At 41.1% G+C, this 13,467-nt stretch overlaps 2 protein-coding genes across 3 annotated transcripts in view; both read right to left on the bottom strand.

The window, feature by feature from the left end:
- Positions 1–325: 325 nt before the first annotated feature.
- txndc11 (thioredoxin domain containing 11) lies at positions 326–11,635 on the bottom strand. Its single transcript, XM_015060454.1, has 13 exons — positions 11,283–11,635; positions 8,623–8,719; positions 8,350–8,469; positions 7,628–7,725; positions 6,962–7,091; positions 6,730–6,823; positions 5,489–5,601; positions 5,182–5,385; positions 3,652–4,351; positions 3,044–3,234; positions 2,580–2,692; positions 2,403–2,483; positions 326–1,298 (listed from the first exon to the last, which is right to left on the bottom strand). Exons 1-13 carry the CDS (start codon positions 11,405–11,407, stop codon positions 797–799), a joined length of 2,568 nt encoding a protein of 855 aa, XP_014915940.1. The 5' UTR covers positions 11,408–11,635; the 3' UTR covers positions 326–796.
- Positions 11,636–12,289: 654 nt separating this feature from the next.
- Positions 12,290–13,467, bottom strand: part of LOC106964770 (bifunctional apoptosis regulator) — an 11,726-nt gene continuing 10,548 nt past the window's right edge. For both annotated transcript variants that reach the window (XM_015060452.1, XM_015060453.1), the window contains one exon: positions 12,290–13,454. In XM_015060452.1, the coding sequence (XP_014915938.1) occupies positions 13,262–13,454 (193 nt within the window). In that variant the 3' untranslated portion in view covers positions 12,290–13,261. The remainder of the gene's footprint in view (positions 13,455–13,467) is intronic.

Genomic DNA, 13,467 nt, shown 5'->3' with positions numbered 1-13,467 from the left:
AATTTTTATTTTTTGTTTATTAAAAAAAAAAAAAAAAAAAAAAAAAAGCTGTGTTCCCCATTCAAAAACAACCAATCAGAGCCAGGTGTTAGCGCTGTCAATCAATCCTGTGTGCATGCTGCTAAATGGCTGAAAAACTTCACACCCTTTATCTTCTATCATCAGTGGCAACACTAACAAGCCTTCGCATTCACAACTGGCTCTGCTGTCATCAGATCCTACATGAGCATGATTGACAGCGCCAAGACACTCCTCCAAGTTCTGATTGGTTGTTTCTGACTGAGTGGTGTATTTTTATAGTTAGTACTGGGGACACCAGAGTAGCTCAGTTTTTTCTGATTTTCTCAGGTTTTATGACTCAAACTAAATTCATGACATGTTGAAAGTTTTAACAAATGTGCAAACAAAAGACATTTGTTTTTTTGTTTTAAATAAAAGTTACCTACTACAGCTTTAAATTGTACAGGAATCAAAAAATGACGGATTTGGCTGAGAACGATTTATCAGAAATGAACTGGTGTTTCCACGAGTGGCTGAATTCAAAGCACTTTGTAAAACTCGTCCTGCTCCTCATCTTTCCATCTTTTCCTCTTCTCTTTTTTAAAGAGTCCAGGTTAATCTCAGTGTTAACAACAAACCAACAACCTTTTTTAAAGTTTAGGTTTAACATGACATCCTATTTGTAGAAGCGTACATTCCTCTTCTTTCTGCGCTTTTTTAAAGTCTAATCACAGCTTTTACTCCCTCCGCCTTCAGTCTGTCCTTCATGTCCTCCTCCTGAGTCGCAGCTCTGTCATCAGGAAGCTCGGCGGCCGTCTTCCTGTCCCGCCTCCTCTCTGTCTGCCTCGGCCTGCTCGTCGGCCTCCGTCTGGTCCCTCAGTGCCCTCAGCAGGACTTTGAGCAGCACGTTCTCGTTCAGCAGGGTCTCCGAGGCGTCCGCCAGCTCCTGCAGACGCTTCAGCGCCTCGGCCAGCTGCCGGCTCTTCTCCTGCATCTGCCTCTCCAGGCTCTGCTCGATGCCACGGATGTCGAACTTTAGCTGGCGGTTCTCGCGCCACAGTTGTGCAAGCTGCTGTGAGAGCCGCTGGCGGGCGTGGTGCAGGGCCTGGACTTCGTGCTGGAGGGCCAGGAACTCGGCATGGAGGACGGCGCTGGAGCCGGAGCCGGAGCCGGATCCTGGCGCGGCGGCGGACGACCCGTTGGCCTGACGCAGAGAGTCAGAGTGCTGCAGGATGAAGCGGAGGAGGTTTGGCAAGGTGATGGGAAGGTTGGCGGGATATTTCACACTGAGGTGCTTCCTAAAAGAGAAACAGAAAGATAGCTAACAACCACTCTGTTGGAGAATATGGCAATCTTTTTTTTCTTTTCCTTTTTTAGCTAAACCTCGTTAAAGGGGCAGTTTTATGTGGTTTCCAGGCACATAGTATCATTTTTAATCACAATCAAGTAACCTCCAGTTGTTATAAAAATGTCATATATATAAAATACGACTTAAAAGAAATTTGATTGCAAATACCTGGTGACTGTGACACGGGGTCACTTTACATTTTACTTTACATTTTCATTTAACTTAAAGTAATTTTATTTATTTTCCTCCCATTTCTTTCCTAAAACATGCCACAGATAGTGAGATTGACTAATGTCAAATCACAAATTTTCTGTTCAAGGGGCAGAATTATGTAAAATCAACTTTTTTGAGCTTTATATTATGTTATAATGTTATTCCTTCATCAAAAACACACTTGGAGTGTTGCTTTGATTCTTTCATGCATGTTTGACAAATCCTTTAGTCTCCCGTGGCAACCATTCAGCTGTACAAAATGCCTGGGAGGCCTTAGCTCCGCCTTCAAGATGCAGCTCCTCTTGAGAACTACAGATTCCAAGCTTCCGCTTCACAAAGTGCCCCTTTCATAACCCTCCACTCGGCTCCTTCAGACTAGCCAGGAGCAATTAGCAAACAGCTGGTGGAACTGAACATCTGCTGAGCTCATTATAGGAACTACTGCTCAGTGAAACTCTGGTAAAAACATTGTTAAAGGGTTAATAGAGGAGCCATGTTGTGATGACTTCCTGAAGGTGGAGTTTCTTAAATAGGAGTTTTTAAAAAGGCAGACACTCAATTTGAAGATGTTAAATTACAAAGTAAAATGTTTCTTAAATCATATTTAATACATGCAGCAGTTTATACCAACTTAACTTGATATTGTTACTTAATTCTGCTGTAAAATGGCACTTTGTGGTTGGAAAACACATCATACCACCCTTTTGATGATTAAAACACAGATTTACTACCAGAAACAAAAGGTCATAATAACTCTCCCACTCTGAAAGGGACAACCTGCATTCAGCAGAAATGAAATATTGCTGTGCCAGTGATTCTGACCAGCTGTATAGACCCTCACCTGTGTCTGGGAAACAGCAGGATGGAAGGGACGTGATCCACCATGAACTCCCAGGGAAGGTCGTTACGAGCCACATTCACCCTGAACACAGAACATGGAGCTTACAGTGTTTTCATTTCCACGTGGAACGAGCCTCTGACAGCAGGGCTGACAGGGAAACGGTCAGAGAAAGGGTACCTTGCCACGGTGATGGTGTGGTTCCCCTGCAGCAGTCGGGCCAACTGGATGAGGACGTGGTTGAGAACGGAGCAGAAGCCACACCACTGAGTGTAGTAGAACAACAGCACATCCTGCAACGACAAGCTCACATCACCACATCTACAAAATAACCTTGATCTTTGTTTATTTAACGTCCCAGTTGTTTCTTTGAGAGTTACTTTTTTTTTTTTTTATTTCTTGCTTTATTCTTGCATTTCCAGGACAAAGTTTTTGAAACTGATTTGTTTCCATCAAGCAAATTTATTTTCAAAATGTCAAATTGTGCAATTATATAGTAAAAGGAAATGCAGCCAATGATCCAACTTCTCTCCCTTGATATTTTGATTAAGTTTAGAGCAAAAAGTAATATTCCACTGTGCGGATGGCTCAAGTTCCATAACAAAAAATGATCCCAGCCAATCTGAGTATTTAATTTTTTAAACCTTTTGATGGTCCATGATGGAAGACACGAAGGAGGAAGTGGTCAACTCGGTGATGAGGCGGCGCTGCTTCTGCTGCTCTTCCTCCGAAGGATCGGCTCCACCTCCACCTCCGCCCTCCTTCCTGTCATCCTCTCCGACCAAATGTCTCTGCAGATGGCTGTGCGGTGAGCTGAAGTTCCTGATGAACATCTCTTTGGTGTGACAAAATAATTACATTTTGGGTCTTATTAAAAACACAAAATAAAAAGACAACAAATCACTGTTTATTTTTCAGCAGTTATGAGGCAAAACCTGAAAATGCTGCTCTGCAAGGGACTCAACAGGCTGTTGCTAGGCAACCATAGAGTGAGTTACCCTTGCTATGCTAACTTTGAGAGGTTGAGGAGCTAAAGTCTTTCCTTGGCCTACATCCCCCAGAACTGGATGTGTTCTCTATTGATATTGATCACCTGTCTAATCACGATACATATTGCTATTGATTTATTGCGCAGCCCTGAAAAAAAGAATAACTGAGTCTCTTCATCGCTTTTGCTTTTTGTTTTGTTAAAACTCCACCTGACCCGTTTTTGAGAAGATATCAAAAACCTACAGCCAACAGTCAGCCTTACCTAGAGACTCTGTCAGCGTGGCGTCTGGGTTGTGCTGAAGGACGTAATGAACCTCGTACTTCAGGTTGACGATGGCCACAAACGAACAGTCCCGGTTGCCGTCACCCTCCGTGGAAGCCCCTTTGTGAATAGAAGAGTTTTTTTGGCTCAACGCTCCAAGGCGCTCTGCCAGAGGCCAGTTGAGGCCAATGTCCAGCACGTAAAACCTGAGAGTCCTGTTAGTCCGACAATGGAGCCCCATGATGCCGTCATTCTCTGTCTCCTGGATGGGAGCAGAGGATGGAGGGACAGACAGAGGAGGAGGAAGTCCTGGCTCTTCTTTGGCTTGTGATTGATTAAGCTGAGGTTCTACTGTTTTACAGCAGGCACTGAACTGAGTAAAGGGACTGTAGCTGCTCACGTAGTGGCTGCAGCCCTGCGAGGTCGCGCTTTTCATGGATATGGGAGAGGGTGGCTGGTGAAGGCAGCAGCGGTTCAGATAAGTCTCGAATCGGTCTCCTTCTCGCGAAGCGGAGGGAAACGAGCAGGGAGCCAAGGAGACGGGGAGGCTCGGCCCGGACAGCCTGAGGCAGACCTCGCACGCGCTGGTCCTGGACTCCTGAACGGGAACGGATCGGCAGCACAGCGAGGTGTAGAAGGGGAGACGGTCGTCTGTGCTGGAGCGCTCGCAGGAGTGATAACGTACAGCAATGTCTGCAAACTGAAATACAAAAAAAAGAAGAAGCTAATCATGAACTGAATCGTGACAAAATCACAATTATTTATGGTGGTGTGTTTTTCAAGAGCAGTATCGGTGTTGTGGCGGTACGAATGCTCTGCCACGCCGTGGCAACCATTCAGTTACCTAAGAAAAAGTAGGAATTAGTACATCACTTTCAAATTTTGATGATTCTGAAATTATCCATGTAAGAGGATATATATACAGCATTTTCATAACATCTGAAGATCACAGTTACTTGATTAGGATATAAAATGTCACTGTCTGGCTGGAAAACACGTATTATTAACAACCCTAACTACTTGTTTCTACATGGAGGGGATAACGTTTCCTTACTGGAACATTAGATCCATCTTTGAGAAAAAATTAACAAAAAACAAAGCAAACATCCTAAATTAACTGCAATATTGTTTAGAAGCCATGAACATAATTCTTTGAAAACCAGTCAAAACTGACACATGGTTTAAAATACACTAGAATGTGTCTATCACAGCTGTCTTTGAAAGAGATAAGGTTAAAACTTGAAACCAAAGAATCTAATCAGAAGGTAACCAACAGTGAACCCTGTTTAACACAGGTGATACAGAATGGTAAATGGACTGAAATCATATAGGATTTTTTATTAGTCATAGCAACCACTCAAAGCACTTCACTCAAGGGCCACATTTACCCACACACAAACATGAAGCTGGAATTAAACCAACAAGTTTTAGACTGCTACGTGACTACCCACTGCATCTAGTCTGGGAAACAGTCTCACTGCAGAAAGCATGCCAATTCCTACTGAATCCATTTGCTGCATGAGTGTTCACCTGTTGTAGTATGGCACTTGGCTCAGACTTCAGGGGGTCATGAGGCATAAACAGAAGCAGTGCAGGGCCTTTTGTCAACTCGTCCTCCAGCAGGCGGGACTTCGTCCCCGGAGGCACCAGCCACTGGACGACTGTCTCGTAGTGCTCAAACACCCACTTACAGACGGCCTCCGATGTGAAGTTTAGCTTCTTTCTTGGAAAAATCTGGGTGGGAAAACATATCCACAGTGTGAACAACTGTGAACATGATCAACATTCAATGTTTGAGTTTCAAACAAGGTTGTGCTGGCCCACTGACGCTGCCTACCAAAGAAGAGTTGAATCTTCTGTGCAGGTAAACCGTTTCATCCTCTCTGAGTGAGACGGCCTCTGCCACGTGTTTGCTGGTCACAACTCCAAACCGCACAACGCCATGGAAATCTGCACAGAGTAAAACCGCTAAAGCCACAGCATGCAACTTTTACAAAACAATGTTTTTTTTTTTTTTGACATATTTGTTAAAATTATCACTATGTAGCATGAGACAGACAATATGTGAGGAGAAAAAAAAAGCTTCACTGCCTTTTCTCTACATTCCTGCTGTCATTTGACCCAACACACAGCTAAATCAGAAACAACCAATCAGAGCCAGGAGGAGGGTCTTAGCGCTGTCAATGAACCTCATGTACGCGCCCGCTCATGTCCTCCTGTTTTCCCTCTGTTATGCTACAGCTGGTTCACCACAAAGGAGCCTGTCATGAATGCTAACTAGTTAGCATGACCACCGATGATGGCGGTTCTGTAACGGTGAGTTGTTTTTCCACCATTAGCACACAGAGCAGCACATACCCTAGGATGACTCAGAGCGCTAAGACACTCCTCATGGCTCTGATTGGTTATTTTTGACTTAAACTTGTCGAAAACGTCAATTGAACAAGTTAATTAGTCTAACACAGGTAAATTCACAAAGTGGTGTTTTTACAGCTACTTTTTCCAGGCACTGCTGAACAAATACACTTGATTTACCGCTTGTCAACCTACACTGTAATAGCAGAAACTCTGGAGCATGACTAATGACCAAGCAACCATTGCTATTTATTCACATAGGAAGAGTTAGAGAGCTTCTTCTAAACTATCTGAGAAAGTCAGAAGTAGAATAAAAAGACAGGTGCTTATATTCCCAGGAGTAAAGGACTCGGCAAGTCCCTCCCAAAGTCAGGCTGTACAATGCAGAATTGCTAAAAGCCTGCTAATATGCTAAATGTTAGCATTCAAGGATCAACTTCAATTAGAGGGAATCAACAAAAAGCAGTTTGTAAGTGACTGTAGAAACATCGGTTTTGTCAGGAGCCTCCAATAACCGCAATAATGTTTTGTTATTGATAAAGACATTCAGTTTGTAAAACAGTTGATAAATTATTGCTTCTGAAGGTGGTCCAACCAGTTACACGTGCGCTGAAGCTTTCACTTTACTGTGTTGACAATCTTTTATACTTTGCTTTTTCCTTGTGACTGTACAGAAAATGTCTACAAAATGTGGGGATGATACCATGATCGTAAAGCCTTTACCTCTCCTTAGGGTCTGCAGGGCAGAGGAGAGGTAGGTGATGTACCCTGGAGGCTGTGGAGAGGAATTGAACTGGAAGAAACCCACCACACCAGACTGCCAAAACACAAGACACAGCCGGTTAGAGAACAGGAACCAATGTACAACTGGGCAAACAGAAGGTTTAATACAATAGTCAACAGCATTGCTGAAGCTCCCATGTTTGCAGAGACTAAACCTATAGCATTAGGATACCTCATGCTTGGTCAGGAAGTTTTCGAGGTGCGCTCTGGTCGGGAGGTAAGTCAGTGGTGTGATGACTCTGAGGGTAAAACTTTCAATATATGGAGCCACAAACGGTCCTCTGTACTCGATTGGCCCAAACCTGCAGCAACAGAAACAACACATGAACAACTCAGAGGTACAATTTGGACAGTCAAATGAAATATACCTTATTGGTCATCTATTTATAATGCCAAGGATGGAGTGTCCAAAGTGTTCCTAGCCTACAGTTAAAGAACTTGGCTTGGCTTTTTGAAAACGAATACAATTAAAATCCTCCTAAAATGGGAAACGCAAACTAATGACATGCTTCGCTTACAAACAGGCGCTCCACCCATTAAACGTGGCTAATTAAAGGAAGAGGTTTTGGAGAAAGACTGTCCCATATCCTGTTCTAGTTAAAGAAAATTCACACAAAAAATATTTTGACAAAAATAAAAATAAAAAATAGAATTAGGTCATAATTTTTTTTGTCTAATGATGTTTCAAAAGTCTTTGTTTCATCAAAATATCAAGTACTTAGTTTATTGACATACATAAAAATAATGCAATAGAAGTTGTTTTGATAAAAAATGTTTAAGTCATTTGCTCACATCACTGCTTTGTGTTTTCACACCCCAAACCAGGGTTCTTCCTTACCTTCTGTAGAACAGATGGATGATGGGGTAGTGATAGAAACGTTTCTGCCTCCTGCATTTCCCTTGACTCCACCAGCAGTTAACAGCCACAAACTGCACCTGCAGCACAGAAACCAACAAACTGCACCAGAGAAACTAAACCAAATGAAGTTTTTGATGCAAATTTCTCCAGTCGTGCTGAAAGGACTCCTTCACTTGGCTCACCAAACGAAGGAGTCTGAATTTTTTCTAAAGCGCAGCCACTGCCAAAAGTTTTGAGACTGGCAAATTTATATTCTTTACAAACTTTACTGCTTTTCTTTTATGATGGCAAATTACACTATGTCTAAGTTGCTATGCAGGGTGATCAGGTCAAATTTAAAATGGCAATTATATATTTTCCAGGCATAAAGTAAAGGCGCAATCAAGTAACTATGGTGCCTTCAGTATTTATACAAACGATGTATGTATCGAATATGACTTAAAAAAATTGACTTTGAAATTTAACGCTTTGAAATTGGGCCTCTGTCTCCTTAAGAAACTCTTGCTCTTTCTGACACTCAGCCTTCATATTTTTTAGATATATTGGTATATTTATATCTTTACAGATATATTTATCCCTGTAGATGCCGACAGTACATAATGACAGAAAGAGCCACAGCTTGAAGCTGCCTCTCCACTGGCTGTTTTAACAGCTGGTTCCTACTTAAACCCTCCTGCTTTCAGTGGTTTGTGCCTCCATACCTGTCTGGCCAGCTTCTTAGCAACCTGTGACACTTCCTGTCGAGCAGCCATGGAGTGAGCACACCAAGGAGCATAGAAGAAAATAAAAGACACCTCAGCCATGCTCTTGAGACGTTCCACCTGCAGAAAAAAAGGCAGGAATTTATCTAAGGCACAGAGTTTGCTTCACGTGATGCTAGTCTCAAATCTAAACACGAAGCAGGATCCGATATATTTAATAAAGCGAGCCTTATTTTTGCGCTTCAGTCGCCACACGGCATTACTGATCCTCACCTGGTCTAGTTGACCCAGGTAGAGGTCCACTACTGGGGCATCGGCAGAGAAGAACCGGACCGGAGGCCGCGCCGCCGCCACCACATCCTTAGCGCGGCTACATATGGAAATAATGAAAGGAGTGTGAGGAATGATAATCAATAACATAAACTGGTTGTAGTTCTTTATTAGTAACACAGCAAATCTGCATCAGTCAGAATTGGTTAGTGGCACATAGCAACTGGTTAACCCAGATTCTGTTTTAATTCAATATATAAATGTAAACATCAGCCAGCAGAAAGTACACTGCGGGTTAACTTGTAGACTTTACTAAATTGAAAACAATGTGCATAAATAATATGCTATTCATTGAAGCATTTACAGACTAGAAAAAGTAGGGATTTTCAGTTTTTATGTCTTTAACATAAAAAAAAAAAAAATGTTTTTCACCTGCAGTTCAACGTAAATTGTTTTTTTATGTTTTGCTTGTAAAAGGATCTCAGCAATGTTAGCAAGTCACTCTTGTCTTTGGTATTGTAGAAAAACACAATTTAATACAAACATGTTTTCTTTGGAAATCTTATTGCAGCTAATCACCTGGCATTAATTACATTTCTTGCATTTTTTGCTTCAATTTGAATGCTTCTTTGTTACATTATTAGTTATATGCAGCCACATAACATCACATGAAATATTGGTAACACAGACCAAAAAAATCCATCAGCGCAAATTTTCTTGAACACAATGAGTGAAGATTGGCCTCATTGTTATTATTATCATCATTATTAATAAGAATAAGAACTTGACTTGTCCTATACTCTCACTGTTGGCATCATTATTTTCAGTATTTGTGCCATCTGTGCTGAGCTGAGCTGCGTTCATGTTCTGAGGTCGCATCAAACACAAACAGCATCACCCCAACTACTGAACGAGCTCAGAAAACAGGATATGCTGCACATCATTTGCAAACTGCAATTTGCCTCAGGTCTTTCTTCTGGTAGCCGTGTGCAGTGATGTCTCTCCATCAAGGTGTACAAGAACATGAAATCTGTAGATAAATGGTAACAAACTCACTGCAATTCTAGAAATGAAAGAGCACAGACCACCACGGTTTATGACACACCCCTTCAGGTCACCTCTACTACCCGAACCTTACAGTAGAGCCAGGCTAAGATTTATATTTTTTTTTAATTACGAGAATAAAGTGATAAAGTTACAATAGAGCTGCAATATTAGGATAATAAAGTCATAACTTTAAGAGAGCCTATCCACAAAAAATATTTAAAACATTAAAATGAGGAATGTTGAGCCTCTTGTGAAGTGACACGTTTGGTATAAGTTTTACACTTTTATAGAAATACTTAATCTTTTAACACATCAGCATCAAATTATTATCATAGAAAGACTTTGAACAAAAAAAGAATCACACAAATTCAGTTGGTTGCATCAGATCCTGATAACTATTGTAAAAACTATAAATAAATTAAAAAATCTGAGATTTTATTTTTTTAGCCATGCTGCCCAGTTCAAGATGGAGCTAAAAGCTGGGGGACAGCAGTACATCCAGAACTGTATCCAGACAACCCTGTATTAGAGGAAACGTTGTTATTCTTTTTTTTTTTTTTTTTTTGGATTCCCTTTCTGAACATTTATCCTGATATCTTTCACCGTCAGACCAAGAAAAGCCTGACAACTTCGGCTCTCCATATTCCAGTCGATCAGTACGGCATCAACTGATCAGGAAATGACAGGAATTACTCCATACTGGGCTGAGAATCCAAATCTCTGTGCTGATTCACAAAGAAATGAATTATCTAGCATAGGCAAACAATTATACGAGAACGTTCCAAGAGATTTCTACAAATTCTGCAGACCTCAAGGTGGAGTTTAGTTACAAGGTGTCCAATCTCACAGTTTGGATTCCGTCACCCCCAAGCCATGATAAACTAGCAGTGCTTGTGTGCAAATTAAGCAGTCAGTGGGACAGAGGCAGAGTATACCACAGACAGGTCACCAGTCCCTCACACACACACATACAACTTAAAGATTTATCACAATATTTTTTGTGGCAATATTGTAGAAATAATAAAAGTGACTATAATAACCATTTCTTATTACTGTTTTAGATTACTCTAAAGATGTGATTGCATGGCACAGCAATCATAGCCCCCCAAAAACAGAAATACTGCTTTAGAAAAACATTCCCAATTGGAATGAGAAGAAATCATGCAGGATGAACCTGACGGGGATTTGAACTCACGACCTCTTAACGCTTGTCTTTGCCGGTCAGATTTTATCTTGAGTAACTGGCGTTTCACAGCAGAATGAAAAAGAACCTGTCTTACAGTCTTACAGAACAGCCATAGCTTTAATATTCGGCTCTGCTCGAATCAAATGAATAACACAAACAAGGAATAATTATCCTAAACAAATGAAGTTATGAACTAAAGAACCAGAGACACCAGCTGTTTAAAATGGATAAACTCGATGGTTAATCCTTTTGTCTGTCAGCACACGTCAGATTAGCTACAATGACCGGATAATAGTAGCTCATTACAACCAAACTGTATCACAACTCAGCAAAACAAAGACGTCCTTATCTCTGCTGTTCGGAGTTTGGGCTTAAATTAGTCCCCAAAAGAGCACAAACCTCCCCCACAGAAACGGAAAGTTTCGAGTACCTGCATGTGAACTTAACCGCCAGTATGAGCAGGACGCTGAGCACGATGGCCCCACAGAGAATGTCTGGTCTCCGGGCCATCAGTAACAGCACCTGCCGGAGAGACTGCCGCACCCGGCGCAGCATTACCGCCTCAGGTCTGCTCTCCACACCATTTATACTCCCCGGATGCCGCTCAACGCGTTCATTTGCCTCCCAGGGTAGGAGGGTGACTGGTTCGACCAGGGACAGAGTGGAGCTGGATTGGACATTGGTGTTGTTAGTGTTTAAGGTATTCAAACACAGCCAGTCCAACCTTTCTTCCCCACGTAGACTTTTTACTTCCGCGACAACGGCGTCAGGGAGAGTCCACAAAGCGCACTACGTTGGATAAAGCGTGAAATACGCTGAAGGTTTTTTTTATAATATTATGGATTAAAGGCGTCATCAAAGCTCACGACAAAAAACGCCGAAGATAAGTCGCCGAAGATAAGTCGACCATTTTATAAACAAAATTATTTGTATCCCTTCTGCGTAAGCACGTTTGTGTATTTTTGCGTACAAGCTCGAATCTGCCTCTTTAAGAAAGTCCCTTCAATGGTTTTTACGTCAGTGACGTTGCTGCTACGCTCGCTAAGATGTTTAAACACTAGGGGGCGGTGGTTTTAAAATCAGCAATTTAAGATATGGCTTCAGAAATTGTTCATAATTATATTTAACGTAGACAGTGGCAGTCTGGATTTTTTAAATCCACTTTTAATTTCTTTAAAAGCTTCATATTCAGATTTAACTGGCTTACCCAAACAAAAAAACAAATTAATAAAGATCTAAAAAAAGTTAGGAGTTAACTGGCCTAAATGCAATAAATTATAAAAAATAATGAGACATATATAAGGGCTTGAGCATTAAATATTTTTAACCAACCTTCTATTTTTTTACCTAACCTATTCCTGTGGGAGTGAAAATATCAAATGTTTGTATTCCTGGGGTATTTTCCATAAGATCAGAAAAAAACTGAAAACAACTGAATGCCTTAAAAAACTATTTTATTCATTCAAGAACATAAAAGAGCTCAGTCACAGTGTCAAATTTTAAGTGCAAATAAACATAGTAAAAAAAAACAAACTAATAATTTGTCAATTGGCTTGGTCCAACAATAAAAAAAATGGAAAGACACTGCAACAGTTTTTCTCTGAACAATAAAAGATGTGCAACTGTATTTATCAGCAGCATAGGCAACTAAAAAAAAGCATATTAAACATTTTAAAATATCAATTTCTATCAGCATCTCAAATTTCAAGATTTTATCTTTAAATTCAGTGTTGCACATCTTGCAGCAAAGCAATCTGCTAAAGAAGCCTTCAATGGATTGTTGAAAACTCTCAACAGAGTGAATGCTAAACTATAAACTGCAATAGTTAACACCACGTAATTTCACCAAATCTCATAATACGGAGTTTTGGGAAAGATTTGTAGCAAGTGGATCAGAATAACTCAAACTTCAAATAAAATATTTTGATCTTGATGAAATAGATGTGCATTTCCTCAATGATTAGAAGCTTGCCAACAAAAGTCAAAGAATCATAATGAGAAAAAAAAAAAAATCTTGTTTTGAGTCCTCAATAGTGACCATACAGCTAGTCATGCTCAACTCTTTAATACCATCAGTGTTCAGTCCTGACTTTCCTTCGTGGTATTGTCACTGGGATCCGATAGGCATAGTGGTTTTTAATACACAGAAGACGTCCAGATATCGTAGCAGTGATCAGTCGTTTCTCCAAAAACGGCTTGGAGTCTCTCTTGTTCCAAACTGCAAAGACTAAAGACAGGAAGACGGAAAACCTTTCAAACTTCAGATAAGAAACACTCATCTGAAATTATGGATTAAAAAAAAAACCCCAAAAAGAACCCTTCGGTCCTGCAACTTGGACTTCAGACGGGGCTTTATTTAGGTTGCTGTCAACTCTACAGCATAGCGTAGGGACTGACATATGCAGTCTGTTATCGGGCCCGTGTCTCAGGGTGCATCAGCTGCTGCACCACCAGGTCTATGTTAATGATGGGGCTGAAGTAGAGGGCCCAGTAAAAAAAGCAGTTGCACACAAACTGTGGGATAAAAGGCCACAGGAGGGCAAAGGCGAATCCCTGAGAGAGCATCTTCCACAGGTGGTTCCACATCTTCTGTGGCAGAGTCCTGCAAAAAAAAA

The sequence above is a fragment of the Poecilia latipinna genome, unplaced genomic scaffold (genome assembly GCF_001443285.1).
Source record: "Poecilia latipinna isolate Pla-1442-1.1 unplaced genomic scaffold, P_latipinna-1.0 Scaffold1716, whole genome shotgun sequence".
Classification (NCBI taxonomy): Eukaryota; Metazoa; Chordata; class Actinopteri; order Cyprinodontiformes; family Poeciliidae; genus Poecilia; species Poecilia latipinna.
The sequence above is the reverse complement of the archived record's forward strand: the minus strand, read 5'-3'. Positions and strand labels throughout refer to the sequence as shown.